The 22712-nt window shown below is 39.3% G+C and overlaps 1 protein-coding gene across 1 annotated transcript in view; it reads right to left on the reverse strand.

Annotated features, from left to right (window-relative positions):
* LOC149140252 (uncharacterized) overlaps positions 1–22712 on the reverse strand; it is a 221480-nt gene that overhangs the window by 196758 nt on the left and 2010 nt on the right. Inside the window, exon 2 of the mRNA XM_089450939.1 lies at positions 4482–4613. Within this exon, the coding sequence (XP_089307065.1) occupies positions 4482–4613 (132 nt within the window). The remainder of the gene's footprint in view (positions 1–4481; positions 4614–22712) is intronic.

Below are 22712 nucleotides of genomic sequence, written 5' to 3' on the forward strand. Positions count from 1 at the left end.
AAATATTTGATGGACCACTCCTAAGCTCCTCCCAAGATCACCTAGTCAAGCCCTCTCAAACATAAGCACTCCCCAGAGAACATTATTAGGCTTTGCATCAACTCCTTCATAGCGATAGATGATTGCAAGCACATTTGTACTCACTGTTACCCCTTCTAGCAGGGGTACCTATAGCAAATCTTTTCACTTGCATTTGGTGAACAGGGTTGGATATGAACAGCTCACAAATCTGTCCAGTATAGTTATTGTTACAGTGAATATTCAGGAGAAATATCTCATTGACAGAACAGGGACAGCTATTTCATCTTCAAACAAAAGAAATTAGAGTTTGAAAACCCAGAAAGATGGAACAGATTTATCTATAAGAAAAACCCTTGTGAAGTCGGGAAGTTCAGATAGTAATTTAGTGTCTTGTCTGCAAAATTTTCCACTAGTAATTCTTCTCTCAGCCAGGCAACTCCAAGAGTGGTATCATCTAATTAGGAGACATCTACACCCAAATCACTAACAACTGAAGAAAACTTTATTCTTTTTATATTGTTTCTTATTAAAACTCTTTAATTTCTATAAATTAATTTAGTAATTAATAGGTTTTTGAATGTTACTTTGAAAAACCTTTAATAAATAATTAAAATATTATTAATTCATTTTATTACTGTTATGATTCAACCGTTGGGATTATTTTTCTCTACATCTCTACATTATTTATTTGCATGCTTAGATCAGACTCTCCATCTTAGTCCTGATGAACCACATTGGGTGGTTCGAAATGCATAGACCCAATATTTTTTATTGTGATTTTTACCAAAATATTTTCTCAAAACAGAAGAAAGTTAATTGTTTGGTTCAATTCCTGTGGCTCCAGACAACATCAAAGACGAATTTACCCCCACAATATTTTCTGGCAGTACGAGCATTAGATTGCAGCCATTTGCCTCATATGGGACTTTGTGATCTAGTGCATCTCAAATTTTTCACTGAGCAGTGTAACTCAGCATTAATATCTGGAACAAAACCTATGCCAGTGACAGGCAAATCTTTTCCCATGGACAGAAAAAGCTGTATCAGTACGAAGAATAAACGAGCAGAAGGTTCTGCTTATTCTTTTGAGAACAGTAAAAATGATGACAAAACTAAGAAATTTGCTCTGTCAACATGGTCTCCATGGAATTTGTTATCAGTGGCTAGAATTATGAGGTGCTATAAGTGTAAAAAGTTGGGCCCTGTAGTTCAGTTTTGCTTAAATCTGGGTTCTCCAAGCACATATAACAGTAGTCTCTGTGTATCTACTCTTAAACTTTCTGCTGCAAAGAAACCCTAGGGACCTGGGACATATCAGGTTCAGGCAGTGGAAAATGGAATAACTCTTTAGAGGCTGCAGTTCCAGGCTACAAGAGTACTTATGAGAATGTTCCAATTTCTGAGCAAAGTTCTTGCCCTTTGACAAACAAGAAAAGGAGGGCAACGCCTCATTAAATAACTTATTCTGTAGTTTTCCAGAGTTGTCAGTCAACTGCTACCTTCACTGGTTGATCAGAACAATAATCATCTCACAAGGAGAGATAATATCATTTTTGAAGGTGCACGTAAATCATATATTTTTGATGAATTTAAAGCACTGAAAACTAACTGTAAATCACTCAGGCAAATAACTGTTGTATTATCTGCTGCCCTGCTTTGAGGTTCCAAACAAGAGCTGTCCTCTGAAAGGGCCCAGTCATGTGTGTCAATTCAGCATTTCAAAGATGATCAAACTCAATCCGAGGTTCCAAACTACTTCCTTTGGTAAAAAAGATGGGATGTGTCAATTATGGACAATTTATTTATGATCCAAAGGGCATACTTTCTCTCATACTTCCTAATGGCACTCCAGAGTCCAATTCGTGGATGGAGAATCTACCCAATTACTTGAGGAACATTATGTAACATCAAGGGATGAATGATATAAGAAAAGTTTCTTGGTGCCACTGGGATTTCCAATTTATCATGTGATGCATGTTTCAATCCAGTAGGCTTTTATTTCTTGGTTTCGTCTACACTATCTTTTAAGGAGTTTAATTTGTAAATGATTTAGAACCACCACAAGGCACAGTAAAATCGATCCACAAGGGACAACGGAATGTGGAAGGGGGTGTCAAAGACACCGTTCTTCATATCACCTTTGCTGGTGTGAACAAATTGTTGAGCCTTTTTGCTAGGCAGACCCTCGAGGGGGGTTCCCTAAGTAAATGCTTATCATGTTTATGTCATAGACTATAGTCAATCTTTGGGCTGAGGGAAATCCTACAAAGGAATCCTCTCTAGTGGGTTCTTGACCTTGTAGTTTACCCTGATTGACCGAGAAACTACCCATCCTTAGACACTAGTTTCACCTCCCCGATCCATTATTCTAGGTAACCAACATAAGGAAGGTCATTCTTCTCGATATCCTCTTGTCCTAACCAGTGTTATCAAAACTGAACCAGAACCGGTGGAACAGGCCAGTCCAACCAGTTTGAACCAATCTGATTAGAGGCTTAGAACCAGAAAAGGCCGGTTCGGTACCAAACTAGCCTTTTTTCACCAAACAGACCAGTTTTGTACAATGTGACCAAGGACGTTTCAAACGCAAATTTAAAAAACAAAAAGAATTGAGTGGGGCAGCCTAATATTCAAGCCTAGAGCCATATTGTCGCTATGCAATTAATGGTAATGTTAAATTATTAATGTAAATGGTGTTGATTTTCTAGTGCTAATTAGACAAGCACAATTTTCTGCAACTGGTAATTGCTTCCAATGATATATGATATTATGTTTGCACATCCTAGAAAATCATTAAGCAATTACACACAAAAAATTCAACTGGTCAAACTTAGACTGTCTCAGGAATTCAGCTCCTTAGAAACTTTGGCCTCTTCCTCGTATTACTTCCCACTTGTGAGAGAGAGAAAAATGTGTGTGATGAGTGAGTGATGAGCGTGTGTGCAAATGGGAAGTTCAAGTGTCTTTTTATAGTGTTTTTACAGTGCCCAAGAGAGTTGTGTCTTTGCAAATTAAATTAAATTTTCTTTGTTTTAATTTAAAAAATATTTTTTTCATTTTTTAGCTTGTGTAACTGGGAAATGCCTCCTCACATGTCCATTTCGCTAAAAAAAAATCTCCATCCAAGAAAAGATTGAATAAGCCCACTATGTTAAAGTATCCATCCACTTCATGTTCCATTGCAAAACCATGTGGAAAGCATCCTGCATCAGCATCATGCAAAGGATCTAGACAGTCACTAGCCAAATACCCTTTGCTGATATGGTCAGGTACCCCCTGACTGAGGTAAAAACAAAACTAGTCCTGAATCACCAACTAATCAAGTCGTCACTTGGAACCAGGTCAATTTTCCCTGACCAATGGTACAAAATTGTCATCTATTCACAATAAAGGCTCAGCATTTTCTTGCTCATAATCATTCAAACTCAACCTTTGATCTTGTAGCGTGTCAAGCTAAATAGAAAATTATTCACTTCCATCTAACATCATTGACACAACCAGCCTCTGCACATCCAAAGAAGATTTATGCCACTCTCCTCATCCCTCTAAATGATGAGTGATTCAAACAGGAACTTGGGGATCTACATACTAGTCGAAAATTCAGTGATTCCAAGAATTGATTCAGCTATCAATTCAAAGGAGATATTGATTTTTATTTATTCATGATTCCTTGGACATGAACTATTCCTTTCTAGCTTATTGCTTGCTCTAGTTTAGATTCAATAAATTCAATGATCATAGGCATATGAACCTTTATAGAGTTGCAACTTCTTTCTGCACACAACTAATAAACACAATAAATAACAAGATGAACCCAACAAGGATATTCAATATTAGTTCTGGTTCATCATCACAATAGTGTATGTCTCATTTATAGAGATTACAAATGGGTATAAGATTTAACTACTTATTGAAGAGGCAGTGATAGAGTGATTATCTCAACCATCATCCAACAATAACTCAATGCCTAAAAACTTGATATTACTACATAAGCAAGAGTTAAGATCTAACATTGTTAAATATACATAGCTTAATCCACTTCCTACAGATATTTAACCTTGTATACCATCAAGAAGTTGTGAAAATTGGTCAACAGAATTTGAACGATATCATTATTAACATCCATAACAAATATTATGAATCATAAAACCAAGATGACAAATTCATAAAGTGGGATAGGGTGGATTTCTCATACATGATGGCAAATGAAGAAAATTTCCATCCAGTTTTTCTTTTTTATTAGACAAATATGTAAGACAAAATTGTGGCAATTCATCTCTCAATTCATTAACCCATTATTTACCAAATCAATTACAATGAAGGCAAGTAAATATGGTTAGGAAAACATGTTTAAATCATTAACGTTATCACTTCAAACAAAGCATCTTGAATGAACTTTGAAGTACCCCATCTTTTGTTGCAATTCCAAGGAAATAATGAAAAGAACCAATAGATCTCACCCAAGTAAAAAGTAGTAGTCACCTTTTGTGGGTCCTTAATAACATGGTGCCGACCACTAAACATGGCAGCTAGCATTGAATTTGGATCACGTTGAATCAATGTGCGAATTGTAGTAGTAAATTTCATCCCACCTACAAAACTGAAATTTGTTATTCACTTGAAAAATCTCATATTTTACTTTTTTATATATAAGTAGATAATACTAATCTTAGTGAACATGAAGAATAAATATTCCAAGCATTTTCAAAGCAAAAATAGACATTGAAGTATGACAAATAAGTTGTAGATTTCAAGGTCCCCCAACATAGAAGAAAGACAACGCTTTTAAAACCAATCCTTAATGATTATAGTGTCATCATCTTCATAAGGAAAAGGAGGAAGAAAAAAATTGCTCCAAGATGTGCATTCCACATTAGAATATAGAGGAGAAGTGTAATGCAACATAGCGTAACGTTAACCTGGCTTAGGTCAACCACAAAAAATAAAACATATAAATAAAAAGAATAGCATTTAAGTCAACTTAATATGCTGATAAGAAATAAATATTAAAACTATATTTATATATTATATAGATATTAATACATATTAATATTAAATTTATATATATTATATAGATATAGATAGATATTATATATATATATATATATATATACATCTGCCTAGAGCCATCTTAAACCTAAATTCTCATGCATCCCAAGAGAGACAATATTCATCAAATTGAAAACTTTTCCTCGGGTTTTTGCACCATCAAAAAGGTTTGTACCTTGAAGGATTCAACCCCTCCTGGCACTTGATAGATTGAAGGTTTGGATGGACCTAGACTAGTGTGAACGAAATAGACCAAATTTAGAGAAAAAATGTGTAGAATTTACTCTATTATATTCCAACACTTTATAAAAGAAAGAAATGATTTTAATTATTAAGCTAAAACAACCACAAATTATCAACAAGCCTAATGAGTATAGCCAAATTCAAAATCATTTCAAAAGACAGTTTGTGTGCACATAACTCATTGTATTTAATGTAGAAAGCGAAAAGAAAAACTTGCTTTAACTTATTCAATTCGTCTAACAGACAACTACTCTTTGGCAACAGAAAAATGTTTCCCATTTGCTCATAAAGCATACACAAACTTACTCAATGCAACCTAAACAGAATTGACAATAAGAAATAGCATTCACCTTCAGGGCAATTTTATGGCACCCTCCTCAAGAACATTAGTCTTAATGTCTTAGTGCATACCAAGAGAATTTCAGCATATGTTTCTTTCCCCGCACTTTCCATCTTTTGCAACAAAACAATTTCCCCTACTTTCCATCTTTTGCAACAAAAAAATTTCCCCTACTTTCCACCTTTTGCAACAAAAAAATTTCCTCTACCATCCAAAAATGATCACCACATTTCACAAACAATTTTTAATGTTTGGATATTAGACATTAGGTGTTTACTTGAGACCAACCTGGTCTAATGTTTAAGTGTTCTTTCTAGTGTGCTTTGCACTTTTGTATCTAACAATCAACATTATATCTTGTGCATGGGTGATCCAACAGTCCTCTTATTCTTGCTATTCACAACTGTTAGTTTATGGTATGTTCTATGCTTAGAGCAGTTTACTTCAAATCTTCTTATGAGCCATTGATTTAGCAATCACATAAACATAAAGTAAAGTGCAGATAGAACATTAATAGATCGACAAAAAACAAGCCAAGACAAGAGACACCAGATGCGGCGGCTAGCCAGGGACAAACCCCAATGCGGGGAAACCCTTTGATCAATTCTTCTTTAATCTTCAATAGTTCAGCAGAGAGAGAAATAGTTCAGATCTGTAATTTTTATGACAGCAGTAAAATAGGCCCTAACCAGCACTTGCAAAGTGGATCAGATGAATCACAAATAGTCTAGAATCAACCTTAGTCAACCCAGCCTTCAACAGAGATGAAGGACAGCCCAAAACAGTCCAGAGAAAAACGTCAAATCTGGTCAACGTCTAGGCAGCCCTGCAGTCAGCCCTAACCAGATTTGCACTGGTCACTTTGTGGTCAAATCAGCCCTCCAAACAGCAGATCTGATTTGTGGCTTGCTTGAGGGAGACTCCCCACACTAGGCCGCAGTCAAAGGAGGCTTCTCGCTGGTCAACGCTGTCCCTTTTTGCTGGCTGCACCCTAGGTCAACGCAGAACAGACCTGCGTCCCTTCCTTGCTACGTCCTTCTCCTTGCTGCATCCTCCTCCTTGGCGTTGTGTCCTTCTTCTCCCACTAGCTGCTCCTTTGTTAACCCAAACAAGAAAGGAGAGTGAGAGAGAAGGAGAGATGATGAGATGAGATGCTAAAATCACTCAACCTCTCTTCTATTTATATGAAACGTTGGGCATGTGTGCCACACAATTAGCTGCTGGCCGACCTTGACAATTTGTCAAGTAATTAGAAATAAATTCATATCTCCATAAATACTCATAGAAATCGAATGATCTTTAGATCAATCCTACACCTCTCGACAAGAGGAATCTAGGAAAAATGTCAGCTGCCATAAATAAGGTGACCCACATGGAGTTTGGCCCTAGTTGCTAATTTTAACACTCCCTCTCAACTAGGGAGAACTACATCTGCTAATCCGTCTGACCGTCGGCACTATCTCTGCCATCAAATGCACTGCTCGGCTTTGCTCTGCTCTGGTGAAATATGAAGAAGAAGAAATGATTGAGGATGTATCATACCATCCTCCACTGACCTGAAGTCAGTCTCAGAGTGTGTCATACCACTCCCACTGATCCCAGATCAGTATCATTGATCCCAGATCAGTATCATTGATCCCAGATCAATGGAGGTCAACCTAGCATAGGGAGTACGGTAGATACAACGATGCGTCCATCGATAGTACTACTAATGGTCCCTAACCCCATTTCCCTACTCATTGATCAGATGAGAGGTACTTCCCATGAGTCCCAGACTGCATGGGTAGGATGCCTCGACAGGAGAACTAATCATCTTGTCCCCTAAGGGAGGGTGAGTTGCCCTGTGGTCGTATGTCGCTCCAAGAAGTACCTCGCGCCCCCCTGGAGCTCCCAGAGTTCAATGTATGCATCATACACAACCCTCATAAGACGATCTCTCAACGACACCAAGTCGTTCTCGGAAAGTCAAGAATTTGACCTTTCCCAGGGGCTTCGTCAAAATGTCGGCAACCTGCTCATCTGTACCGATATGTTGGAGCCTTATTGCTCCCCGTTGCACCCAATGTTGCATGAACGGGGACGCGAAAGCGTCATTTTCCAAAAATCTAGGCGGAAGCATAAGCGTCTACTATATATATATATATATATTTATATTTTTTTGCATTTATACTCAAAACAAACATCCTAAATACCAAATTAGTTGTAGAAGACATGAAAACATGCATATTTTTGCATAAATCAGATAGATTATAACATCCATTGTACATTAATGATTAATTATTCGAGCATCAACCATTTAGATGCATCAACCATCTAGAATCTACATTCTTCTCCTCTTGTCTAGCCTTTGCCTCTACCTCGATTGTCTAGGGATATTAGTCAACATTGCCCAATTTTGATCAAACCACCTAATTCAAGACATAAAATATGGTAGAAAAAGCTTAACATGCTTGATCAATGATTTTGACTTGATTGAAAGGTAATTTTTTGCTAAGGGCGTGTCGCATGACAAAGGAGTTCAACAATTAACACCACCAACACTAGGGTACATATAGGGCTTGGTGCTCTTGATTAAATGCTAATCGCATACCTTCATACTTGATATAATCTAATGAAATGCCACAATCCCATTGATCCTGAATTCCTGAAAACTGTTAAGTCTACTGAATTTTGAATAGGATATGAAATTCTATTTTCTCCATATGAAATCCAATGAGGCTGGAACCACTCTCAAACATCCTGAGCCATTTCATGGTAATGTTAAAAATTTAAGTAAAAGGATGAAAATTAAAAATAAAGGAGAATGTCACTTTTACTTTAAGAATTTAACATTACCATGAGGGAGTATCTGCTATATTTATATTTTTTTTGCCTTCATTCCTCACCCTAACCCAAGGTGGACCCACCCCCAACAAGCAAACTCACCTAAAATTTAAAAAAAAAAAACGATTTTCTAAATAGCGCGGCGCTTTTCTGGAATCGTACGGAAGCGTACGCTTCGCCCTCCGAAGCACCACGCTTCGTACGGAAAAAGTGTCGTACAAAGCGCGCTTCGGAGATTCGGAGGCGCGCTCCGAAGGAAAGCTTCGGAAATTTCCAGGAAGCGTCTAAAATAGGCGGAAGCGCACTTCCAAATTTTGGAATCGCGCTTCTGGGGACGCTTCCTGGACGCATCCGCACGGGACGCGCTTCGGGCCTTAGAACCGAGGGGGGACGCTTCCTGCAACATTGGTCGCACCATATCCTGGATATAGTGGTACCTAATATCGATATGCTTGGAGCAATCATGAAATACAGGATTCTCTGATAAATGAATCTCGCTCTGGTTGTCACACAGGATCACGGTAGTGTCCAATGTAAATCCAAACAACTCACTGAAGAGCTTCCGCAACCAGACCGCCTCACAAGAGGCCATACTCACAGCAATGTACTCTGCCTCAGCGGTGCTCAAAGCCACCAACTTCTGCTTCCTGCTCATCCAAGATATTGAGGCAGATCCTAAAGAGAAGTAGCACCCAAAAGCGCTCTTTCGATCCACCACACTTCCTGCCCAATTAGCATCGGTATATCCATGTAGTCTTACATCTCCAGCAGTGTATCTCAACCCATGAGTGATTGTGCCACAAAGGTATCTCAACAGATTCTTGGCACCAATCCAATGTGTGTGGTGAGGCTCAACCATATGTTGACTCAATGTGTTGACTGCAAAACATATATCCAGACGAGAGTTCACCAAGAACATCAATGCTCCAATGAGCTGCCGATATTCGGTAGAATTTTGTAAAGTAAGTCCGACAGCACTACCGCTTAACTTCTTGAAGTCAAGCTCCATCAGGGTAGTCACGTGCTTGCAATCCACCATACCGAATCTCTCCAATATCTTCACCACATATTTTCCTTGACATAGGAAAATCTCCCCTGGCTTCTGCCAAACTTCCAGCCATAGGAAATAGTGCATCAATCCTAGGTCCTTCATCTCAAACTCAGAAGCCAACTCCCTCTTACATTTGTGAATGAGAGGGTCTGCACCTGTTAGAAAGAGGTCATCAATGTACAACACCAGTATGAGAGGTTTATCGTCTTCAACCTTAAAGTAAAGGTTATGGTCGGCTTCACTCCTAGTGAATCCCAGCTTCCTCAAGTAGCTATCGATCCTCTCATACCATGCTCGAGGTGCTTGCTTCAGCCCATAGAGGGCTTTCTTCAACCTGCACACATGAGATTCCCGATCATGAATCTCAAATCCTTCATGTTGTTCCACATAGACTTCCTCTTTGATCGAACCATGCAAGAATGCAGTCTTGACATCCATTTGATGTAGGCTCCATCCTTGCGAAGCAGCAAGGCCTATGATGGAGTGGATGGTGGTGTATCGGGAAACAGGTGCAAATATCCCGTCATAGTCATAGTCTATGCCTTCCTTCTAAGAGAAGCCACGAGCGACAAAACAAGCCTTATATTTTTCAGCACTTCCATCAGCTCCATGCTTTATCTTGTAAAGCCATTTTGAAGTGACAACACCTTTTTCCTGGGGTCTGGGGACCACATCCCAGACATCGTTCTTCATGATGGACTCATATTCCTCAGTCATAGCATCCTTCCATATTTGATGCTTGACAGCTTCTGCGAACGACGTAGGCTCATTTTGTATGATCGTGCTCATGATGGTCAAGTATCCCTGACACTTGGCCAGTTTCTTACTTTCACGAAAAGTCCCTCTGGGTGCAATGTGTCTTTCGACATCATCAAGTGTCCCCATGAGCCATAAAGGCCTCTTCCTAGAACAGCAAGGCTCTTGCGGAGGGGGATCAATAAGATCCATAGGTTCTTCCACATCGGGCATCATCTCATCTTCCTTTTCCTCCGGTTTCCTGGTGTCAACTTCTTTAGATTCCCTTAGAGTAGGAAGATTGTCAAATTTGCTAAGAGCCATATCTTCGTCAAAGGTGACATCATGGCTAATCTCGATTTCCCTTTGACCAACCACATAGATTCTATAGCCCTTAGTATTTTCGCTATAGCCCACAAAGATTCCTTTCTTTCCAGATGCACCCAACCTATTCCTTTTCTCCTTCGGCACATGAAAATATACAGGACTTCCAAAAATTCTAAAATGAGATCTATCAGGTTTCTTACCAATGAACATCTCTTTGGGAGTCTTGGAACCCAATGCTTGATGAGGGCATCGGTTTTGTACATATACGGCGGTATTCGCAGCTTCAGCCCATAGAAACTTCGAAAGTCTTTGATCATGGAGCATAGCACAGACAGCTTCCACAATCGTACGATTCTTCCTTTCCACCACACCATTTTGCTCAGAAGTATATGGCGTTGTAGTCTCCCTCTTAATGCCAGCCTCTTTGCAAAAGTCATGGAACTCATTGGATTCATACTCAGTCCCATCATCAGTCCTTAAGATCTTGATCTTCTTTTCGGTTTGATTCTCAATCAAGGCTTTGAAGTGACAAAACCAGGAGAACACTTCATCCTTATTTTTCAAGAAGTATATCCAAGTCTTGCGAGAATAATCATCTGTAAACGTGAAGTAATATAGGTATCCTCCCAAGGAGTTCACAGGCATCATACCAGATATGTCTGAGTGAACCAACTGTAATATATCGGAGGTCTTGCTATGGCTTGAAGGGAATGGTACCCTTTTGAGCTTTCCTTCAGCACATCCTGGACATACACCTTCTTGCTCTAATTTGAACTCGAGCATCCCGGTCACCATTTGTCTCACATTGGGTAGAGCTTTATAATGAAGGTGAGCAAACCTCTGATGCCATAGTTTGGACTGAAGAGATGTATCACAAGACATGACACCTTGCGGACCTCCTCCGACCTGATATAATGAATCAACTCGAAACCCAAGAGTGAAAGCATCTTTAAAACTCTTTTTCCATGCACGTACCTTGCCATCGATGAAGACCACCTTGTAGCCTTTGTCTTCCATTGTCGAAATGGACACCAAGTTCGTTTTGAAATCACGTACATATAGGACTTCTTGCAAATGAATTGTATTACCCTGATTCAATTGAAGAGTGACATTCCCTACACCTTTCACGGGATATTTGGAGTTGTCCCCAAGAACAATTCGGTTGGTCTCCTTCTCTATCATATTAGAGAGAGCTTCTTTGTAACCAGTGAATTGTCTTGAGGCACCACTATCAATAAGCCAATTTCCCAGCAAGTCCGGGGGAGCAATAGTAGAGAGGGTCGCTGGTAGATAATATTCATCTTGCTTATTGTTCAAAAAGAGTCAAGGGATCTCTACTTGAATGGTTCATGAGGCACAATACTTGCTAAGGTTTTGCAAATGGGGTAGCAAGCTAAGTGGGCTTGATTGTGGGGAAAATCTCCACAGTTAAGCGCGCTTGAGCCAGAGGAGTTCTGGGATGGGTGACCTCCTGGGAAGTCCTGGTTACCAGGTGCAAGCCCCGGAAGTGATGATTGATGCTATGTGATTCGTTCTCCACATTTCACTAGTTTCAATCCCACTTCTTCACCCCTGTGAGCATCACCCGATGCAATGAGTGCTAAGTGAACTATTCAAAAATCATGAGAAATTAGTCAGTTACGACTACCTCTCATGGAAATGGTCATACGTTTGAATGACTTACTTAACGCAGTTGAATCCCAAAAATGATATCTAATATAATGCACTGCGTAATCCCCCATACTTAAATTCAAAAAGAGTCAAGGGATCTCTACTTGAATGGTTCATGAGGCACAATACTTGCTAAGATTTTGCAAATGGGGTAGCAAGCTAAGTGGGCTTGATTGTGGGGAAAAACTCCACAGTTAAGCGCGCTTGAGCCAGAGGAGTTCTGGGATGGGTGACCTCCTGGGAAGTCCTGGTTACCAGGTGCAAGCCCCGGAAGTGATGATTGATGCTATGTGATTCGTTCTCCACATTTCACTAGTTTCAATCCCACTTCTTCACCCCTGTGAGCATCACCCGATGCAATGAGTGCTAAGTGAACTATTCAAAAATCATGAGAAATTAGTCAGTTACGACTACCTCTCATGGAAATGGTCATACGTTTGAATGACTTACTTAACGCAGTTGAATCCCAAAAATGATATCTAATATTCATCTTGCTTATTGTTAACAACGTTAGATTCATACCTGGAGTTTTTTGCCTTCTTGGAGGGTTGACCTCTTCCTTGATTTCCGGCATTCCTTTTGCCATTGAACCTGCCATTCCTTCAATTGCCGCGGGAGTGATTTTGATCATCGTCATGATGTGAGTGCCTTTTATCAGGGCACTCCCTCGCATAGTGGCCCATTTTGTTGCAATTGTAACATTGTCCTTTTCTTCCACCCTTCGGTCTGGCCTTTCCTTTGGATTTAGCCCCGGAATAGTTTCTCCTTTTAGCATGAGAGGAGAAAGCAGAGGGATTGCCTCTAAGTGTAGGCATTTCCTGCTCTTCCATCCTTGTTTCTTCTTGAATGCATCTCGCCATCGATTCCTCAAATCCAGGAATTACATTATTGTTGAGAAGAGTAAATCTGAATATATACCATTCAGATGGGACTCATGGGAGCCCTCCGAGATTTGTGCTAGTCATTTCCCTGTCAGGAACTACTTCCCCAATTGATAGGAGATCATTCTTGATCTCGGTGATCCTTAAGAAATATGCTTGCATACTCTCATCTTTGCCCTTCTTAATTTCCTTCAGCTTATTTCTAAGGAACAAAACTTGATTTGCATCATTAACTTTAAATAAACTCACCAGTCTATCGTAGATTTCCTTGGAGGTGGTCAGCTTGAAAACATAGGCCACCAGGCGCTTGTCGATAGAATCCCGGATGATCTTCTTTGCTTTGACTTCTCCCCTGGTCCACTTGTTCCTAGCAGCAGCGGATGCATTTGATGGAGGCTCGACAATTCTGCCTCTCACATGGTCCAACACTTCCTACTCTTCTAATGTCAGATCGAGAGACATCTTCCATCCATGATAGTCAGACTTCTCACGGAGCTTGTCTTCAGCGGGGAAGTGTGATGAGGACCCCATGAAGTCTTAGGATTGCTTCAACAGCCTTCGGTGATTGCTCGTGCTCTTGCTCTTGCTTGGGCTTTGTCTTCACCTCACCTCTGATATCATGTTAATTTATGGTATGTTCTATGCTTAGAGCAGTTTACTTCAAATCTTCTTATTAGTCACTGATTTTGGAATCACATACACATAAAGTAAAGTGCAGATAGAACATTAATAGATCGACAAAAAACAAACCAAGACAAGGGACACCAGATGTGGCGGCTAGCCAAGGGCAAACCCCAATGCGGGGAAACCCTTTTGATCAATTCTTCTTTAATCTTCAATAGTTCAGCAGAGAGAGAAATAGTTCAGATCTGTAATTTTTATGACAGCAGTAAAAGATGCCCTAACCAGCACTTGCAACGTGGATCAGATGATTCACAAATGTCTAGAATCAACCTTAGTCAACCTAGCCTTCAACAGAGATGAAGGACAGCCCGAAACAGTCCAGAGAAAAAGGTCAAATCTGGTCAACATCTAGGCAGCCCTGCAGTCAGCCCTAACCAGATTTGTGTTGGTCACTTTGTGGTCAAATCAGCCCTCCAAACAGCAGATCTGATTTGTGGCTTGCTTGAGGGAGACTCCCCACACAAGGCTGCAGTCAAAGGAGGCTTCTCGCTGGTCAACGTTGTCCCTGTTTGCCGGCTGCACCCTAGGTCAACGCAGAACAGACCTGCGTCCCTTCCTTGCTGCATCCTTCACCTTGTGGCTGCGTCCTTCTTCTCCCACTAGCTGCTCCTTTGTTAACCCAAACAAGAAAGGAGAGTGAGAGAGAAGAAGAGATGATGAGATGAGATGCTAAAATCACTCAACCTTTCTTCTATTTATATGAAACGCTGGGCATGTGTGCCACACATTTAGCTGCTGGCTGACCTTGACAATTTGTCAAGTAATTAGAAATAAATTCATATCTCCATAAATACTCGTCGGAATCGGATGTTCTTTAGATCAATCCTACATCTCTCGACGAGACAAATCTAGGAAAAATATCAGCTGCCATAAATAAGGTGACCCACATGGAATTTGGCCCTAGTTGCTAATTTTAACAACAACACTTAATCTGTGACTTTCCACCTCATTAGTCTATGATCTATTTTTAAATATCATGGAGGGTCATTTGTTTATAACAGTCAAACATCAATATAAAGTCACATGACAAATAATATTGTACCAGATGTAAGCCCTTCTTTGAGAAAAAATACAGCATTTTTGTTCCTTTGTAGATATTTCCCTCTTTGAGGGTATTACCACATAAATCTTGGTATCTTGATATTTGTTTGCATGAGTTATTTCTCTATGGTGTTTTCCCCTTGGTTGTCCAGCTATCATTTCAACATCATATAAATCTGTGACAACAACAAAGGATTTTCCGACTACTTGCAAAAGGTCTTTATTATTTTGCACAATCAAACCTAGTAGGCATCGTAAATCTTGGAAGGCCTCCAAAAACCTTTTGGTTTTGGAATCGACCCTCCCTGGCTCTTATTATTAGCTCTTAAAGATCCAAGCTTAATATGCATTTTCGGTAAAAATTGTGCATCAAGGAGGAATGCTAACTATTTTATTGAGGCCAAAGCAGTCCTTTTAGTAAAATTCCACTCTCATTTCATCCAAAAAGGCCTTTGTTTGCATCAAATTTGAAGATTCCCATCATAGTTGTTCATTTGAAAGGGGTAAAAACCTTGGTTGATATACTTTTCCATTAATCCTACATGTTCCTTGTTTTTAAGGCAAAGTTTGTGGTTTTCCAATGCTTCAATGGTTTTGTAGCCTTATTTTTGTGGGACTACCTATATTTTGTCATAACTTATAGTGGCTCCCTTCCTGGGATAATGGCCCACCAAGGAAAATACATACAACAATAAACTTGGAGTTATCCCAGTTGATCAACCCCTCTGCAAATCTATCCTTCGATCTTGCTGGTTGATTTCGATCTGTCTCCCTTGTTGCCCCTTGTTTCTCCACCAAATCACTGAGATCTCACTCTCACTGCGTCTTGTGCTCAAGATGTGCCTTCTCACTTAGCCTAGACTTCCTCTTAAATGTTTGAGTTATTGACTGAATCGACAATCCTAATCTCCAAAGTGATTGACAATTGAATTAGATCTCAACATCACTTGAGATCAACTGTTGAGATTCATACTAATTTACTAATGTAAAAAAACCTTTGTATTTCATTAGACTAAGTCACTTTATCTTATAAAAGTCAATTACTTTAAGAATTAAAATAATTGTTAAGGCTAAGGGTCAATTAAGCGACTTCCACACGCCTAGACACTTAGGCCTGTGCGGACATACCTGCCCAAGCTATTCTCATCAACAATTAGCATACTTGGGTGCACATGAGGAATTGCCACAAATTTGGGATGAAACAAACACACTTCAGCCCAAGTTAGGGCTTGAATACCATGTTCGAACACAATTATGCTTTTAAAAATAACATAGATATATGTGCAATTATACATAGATAAATGATTGAATGATAATAGATGCTTCACAACGACCCTCTCAATGTTATATAAATATGCATTGACAGTTCGGAGATGAAAAGGTGTCATCTATGATGCATCTTTATTATAATAATAGTTATTATTGTTATCATTATCATTCTATTTCATTATTATTATTATTTTACTTATACCTATTTATGTCTATCACAGTGACTATGCCCTTGAAGACCACTTTGATAATTAAAACAGGCCTACCACATCACCATCATGCAAAGTTTGACCAAATACAACCAACCACCACATCACACTAAGCCATGCCACCTCAATGAACAACTAGAGCCACGCAAAAACACTTGCCACATGACCTCTACCCTTCTTTCACTGTTTCACATGAAATACCATGCCACATCATTTATCATGTGCACCAATGCACAATGTCATGTAATCAGATAATTTACCCTACCAAATTACCTCACTACACAATCAACAGGCCATGTTAGCATTTTGGAGAAGCCCCTCCATTATACTTTTGGTTTTTGAAGGTGATTTTCAAACAAGCATAACTTCATCACACTGAGTCTGTTTCTAGTGCAATTCTTGGAAAATTGTGTTCCTTCATGCTCTACACATTGGTGTAGTTGCTTTCTAGAACTTTCAATATTCAGTGCTCATTGTCTCTCATTTCTCTCAAACCCCTCCCCCTAATTCTCATTTTTGGAACTTCTCAAGCACATATCTTGGTCATTTGGCCTCCTATTTATTGTCATTTTTTAAACTGCCATATCATTTGCATACTTTGTAGCGGTGCAATCAATTTTTGTTTTTATAAATATTTTACTTATGTTCACTTATGTTCTTGATTATGGCTAGTCTGAATGCAATTCACTAATGCAATACCAATTGTTTCTCATGGAAGTCTTGCCTGGAAGATGTGTTGAGAAGTATGGGATTGTTGCATCTTTGGATACCCTAAAGAACGCCAAGTGGGATAATAAAAACAATGAGGCTTGTGGGCTCAATGGCATTTCTTTCTGAAGATATGTTTCATCTTCAAGATATTGATAATCCATTTGACACAAGATGAACTTGCTCACCATTTGTTTTCCTTGATTTATCACTAGGCAAGCTCTTCAGCTGATGACCCCTTTTTTTGAAAAATACATCTTATACGTATAGAAAAATATTTACAAATAGAAAACAAAAAAGTGAAAGGTGTGTATAATGATCATCATAACCTCCCCGAAAGAGCTACTAAGGCAAAACTAAAAGTTGAGTACTTACTGTGATCTAAATATTGGACATCTTTGATCAATAAAACTCCTTTTGCCAATAACTGGTGAAGAACCCATTCTTCCATACAAAACTAAAGGTAGACAAGGAGCTAGTCTCATGCTCAATAATAAATTTACACCCTAACTTCCAATAAAATGAAATACACCACTATCTTCAAGCAATGACAAAGCTAGGGAAATCAACATGGACAAGATCATGGCCATCAGCAAACAATGTCGCATGGCATTGAGAACCCTACCTTGAAGAAATACAAAGCGATGATCCTCATGTCAATTTTCCTTGAAACTCTACAACTACTTAGATGAATTACTCAAAACAAGGCAACTAAAAACTGAAACTAAATTTGCATTCACCAAGATACAGAGTTCCTTAACAATTTATGAGTAGCTAAAAATAATCGAGAGATAAAAACACATGCACACAAATTGCCACACTTGTTTACCTTGAAAGCCCTAAAGGGAAAACCTACTTTCTTTGTTGTGGTATTTTATTGACTGTTCTTGAGCAATTGGATCTATCACAAAGCATTTGTCTCTCTGAGAACACACTTATTCTCATGTTGCACTAGCCTTGACTTGCCTGCAAATCCCCTATCCCTACTCATATTTCCTTGCGCACTAGCAGCCCCTATTTCCTTGCACAAATTCTAGCTCCTATTTTATAGTGCAAATCACTATTTCCTTGCGCACTTGTGGCCTCCTATTCTTTAGCGCACAAGCTCCCACTTCTACACACACGCAATGAAAGAGTTGATCTCACAAACTTGTGATGATCTTGTGCCTTCATCCTCCTCTTTATAGACCTAATTCGAGCATGCAAGTAGGCCTAGCTCAATTTAAAAGCTCGAGTTGTGATTGTGAGTTAACTGAGAGTTGAACTAGTTCTCTCTCTAATCAATGCTTGGAGTCTTAACACATTCTCCCTTCAATCAAGATTCAACACTAACTCGTTCTAACTGAACTTGTAACTGCCACTTTGTTCTGTAATGAAATTGAAGAAGACTCCATGTATCTGAAGCTCCAACTCTACGCATGCTATCTAGATGATCAATCCAATAAACTGGAAATAAACTCATTGTCACTGAAGTCTATCTCATGAGCTCGCACTCATACTAGAGAAATACAAATCAAGGTCTTCACTAGCTAAGGCACAAGCTAGAAGACCTTCACTCGCTACATTTTCAACACTCCCTCTTAGTGAGGAAGATAATTTGTACAATGCTGAAATTTCTGAATCAAACACATCAGAAATTCCTACTGCATTATCTGGTTTATTTCACCTACTTGTTTATTCCTTAACAAGTTATTTAACCATATAAATACTAAAAATAAACACAAATGTAGTCTCAACTCATATACAGATCATCAACTGAAATAATAGACAAACACACAAGGGGTATCGTTATTTTTGGACAATCGTCCCCCGAAAAACCCAATGCGGGAAAACTGTTGCAACAGTTCTGAGGGTTTTATTATTATGCAAATTTCTTGAGTACAACTAGGGTGCCAAACTGGCTCACCCAACAGAGATTTCTACCCGACAGTAATACCTCTTCTCGGAGACAAATATTCAGCAAGTATGCCCCACAAAAATTCCTCAAGTGCTTCTCCAAGGCTCTGCGTCAGCCCTGCTAGTCACAGCGTCACTCTTGAACCCTCTGCGTCAGCCCTCTGCCTCTCTGCGTCAGCTCTCTGGCCTTCTGCATCACCCACACAGGCCCCTCAGCCTCTGCGCAGTCACTAGCTGCCTCTGCGTGGTTCCTGTTGCCTCTGCATAGCTATGGTTGCCTCTGTGTAGCCCCTCAGCCACTGCATTGATCCTCGGGCACTATTTCAGTTTCAATTTTTGTAGCAATATTCAACAAACTTCAGGCATGTGCTACATCCTCCACAGAGCATTTTCTTGGGCCAAGCAGGAAGCATTTTTCTTTTTCATTTTTTGCAGGAATGTTTTTGGGCGGCGACTTTGCAGATCAAATCTGAAACATTTGGTACAAAATTTACAAAAACAAATACCAGATCTGGATTCCTCTCGAAAAATCACCCAATTTCAAAAAAAAATGGGTCAAATCGGAGTCCGGATGTGGGAGATATCGCTGATTTAAAATCAGTTATTTTATCAGAATTTTTGTGACGGCGGAACTGTTGCAGCGCAAATCTGAGATCTCAAAGTGTCCAGATAAGGATTTCCATCACATGGGAAGATGCAAAATGGTCCTTCTGCTTCCAAAAACAGGTTATAATAAATATTTTGAGTTATATTGGCCGAGTTATGTCCATTTTAATTCTGGAGCAACATTCGGAGTGGGTTTCCATTGGAGACGTGCCCTCCCACCCTACTTTAGTAGGCACCTGCTTCACATTCATCAGTTTCAACATAGCAGCATTCGGCTTGGGTTATTTGGAGATGTGCCCTCCCACCCTAGGCTATGTAGGCACCTGCTACTTCATCAGCAACCAACATCATGGTTACGGGTCAACCGCATAAAATCCTTGTCATCGAAGTCCATTTGCTAGGCCGCACACTGTCAGAATCACATTGGTCACAAGCATTACAGGGTATCTCTATCCTCGGATCTTCGTTGATCATGGTTTTGGGTTAACCACATAAAACCCTTATCTTCAGTGGCTCTTCATATTCAACAAAGGCTTCGCAGGAGGGAACTTTACGCAATGGGGACCATTGCTTCTGAAGGAGGGAGGAATGATCCGAATGGAAAATGGCATCAACCCATGGTACTCATCCACCCATATTATTCATTGACCCATGGAATTTACCCATGGTATTGTAAATGGCATCCGCCCGTGGTATTGTAAAATCCACCCATGGTATTCATTCACCCATGGAATTGACCCGTGGTATTGTAACTGAAAAATACTATAAGTAACAAGTCACATTTTGTAAAAGGACAGGTTGTCCGCCACAATGTAGCCTTTACAGTTCAGAGGCATGTAACCACACATCTCTTCTCAGAGATAAGCTACCATCGCCCTAGCTGGTTTATTTCCATTTCTGGTTGTAAGCATATTTCAATATTTTCCATTAATGAAATGAAGTATTATTTCCGCTGCATCTTTGTGTATATGGTTATCTCTGTATTTTGTTGCATTCATGTTTAAATCCAGATCAGTGGGTTTTAATAAAAAGTTTCTTTGTGGTTTGTTTATTCGGCATTCTCCTATTTTTCTTCTGGCAATTCAAGTTTTCAGATCTTGGGGTCCTTTCCCCCAAAATCCATTGCAAGTTTTCAGATCTTGGGGGTCTCGACTCTCTACCCCAAGATCCATTTCAATCTTTTAGATCTTGGGGGCCTCCTCCCAAGATCCGGATCATTTAAGGATTTTGGACCCTCCAAGAAAGATTTGCTTTAATGCATAGCAGGCACATAGGAATCCATGGAGTTAAGAGAAATGAAATTTCATTTTTATTCTAGGACTTTTTTCATTCTTGTTTTCAAATCTAAAGATGATAAATTAGAAGCCCGGGAGAAAGGACCCTAGTTTTGGGAAAATTTGCCCTGCTGTATGTACTATGAAACCAAGGCATTTGAGTTTTGACCCTAAAGACTATTAGAGACAATCTTGGGAAATATTTGACACTGTGCCTTTCCTTTCAATGGAGAAATTTCATGTGCCAAAATCCCCTTAGAAATGGATCTCAGAAAAGAATCCCATCAAATTAATTTTAAGAAATAACTCGAAATCAGCGCCTTAACTATGAGATGTAATCTTGGGTTGCACATATTGCTATTCTTAACAAAATAAAACCTCCTCCTGTCCCTTGAATAAGCCTTTCATTGAAGTGAAGAACCAAGAAAAATAAAACTTTCAAAAGCCAAAAGGTAGGCAAAGAATAAGACCCGGCCGGTTGAAGAAAGCCAAAGAAGCTCACCAATAAACATTGTCAGGCCTTGAAGCAGTTTCAAGACATAGAAGATAGAATAATGGAGATTTATCAGACCTTGAGATGAGTTTAGAAGTTGAATTAGGTATTGACAACTGACAAAAGGTCATATCTGATACTACGAAGGAAACTCAAGAAAAAAGCATAACAGACCTCAAAGAGGAAATTCCTATAGCAAATTTGGTAAAGAGCTGACCATATGAAGCTCGGAGGCAAATTGAAAAGTTCTTGATCAACATAAATAACGAGGATAGCAACAAGGAAAATGCAGCCTCACCTGAATGGAACCAAACTAGATATTCAACAGAAGTGTGCAGTTATGATTCATGAATCTTCTCACAAAAAACAAAAAGAACAATAACAGGAAAAGAAAAACAAAGAAAAACCAAAATATATAGTACTTGAGAAAATCAAAGGAAAATTGAGCTTGATCAAAAGAAGTTGAACACTGGAAGTGTTGAATTTCTTTGAAATTCTGCAACTACTTAGATGATTTCTGAACACTGAACTAGTTAACTTACCATCAAGATACAGAATTCCTCAATAATAGATATGCAGCGGAATAAAGCACAGAGATAAAGACACAATCACACAGATTCAACACAATATATTTAATATTTTGTCTAGGGAACCCAACTGGGAAAACCCTCTTCTTGCTGTAGATTTTATTGAAAGAGTTTGAGCATATGAATCCCTTACAAGGCAAAAACTGTTTCACTCAAGAACACACTTGTTCTCACTGCTTGGACTAAGCTTGAAACTCCCTGCAATCCTCTCAACCTAGCTCCTACTTCCTTGCTCAATCTAGCCCCTATTTACTAAATCTGGAATTCTCCTATTTCCTAGTGCAATAGTGGCTCCCATTATTTAGGAATTCCTCCTAAATCCTAGCACTGGTCTGCAAGGAAGTCTCCCTCTCAATGCTCTGCGTATTGGCTGCTCCAAGAGTACGTTCTCACTGCAAGATGCTCTCACACACACAACATGTGCATACAAGAATGAATTACAAAGGTGCCTTCGTCCTCCTTATAAGCTTTTCGATCATGCTAAATCTGGCAAGTTATTTTTAGAACTCGGACATGTGATTGATTTGTTAACTGAGTCAAACTGACTCTTCTAACTCATCCTGCCTCAATCAGAAACTGAACCTCTCTAATTCGTCCTTTTCCAAAAATAAAATCACACTTGCAGACAAACAAAACTGAACCTCCAACTCCTGCGTATGAGTTAACTGCTCCATGACTTGTCCCATTTCCTAAGAACTCGTGCATGCTAAAGGAAGACTGTTTGTGGTCTTTCTTGACTAAGTCACAAGTCAAGAAGAAGACCTTTGCTACACTTTTCAACAGGATGGGACACTGGATGGAATT

The sequence above is a fragment of the Pinus tabuliformis genome, chromosome X (genome assembly GCF_031772625.1).
Source record: "Pinus tabuliformis cultivar Carrire ecotype Pingquan chromosome X, CPIR1, whole genome shotgun sequence".
In the NCBI taxonomy this organism is placed as follows: domain Eukaryota; kingdom Viridiplantae; phylum Streptophyta; class Pinopsida; order Pinales; family Pinaceae; genus Pinus; species Pinus tabuliformis.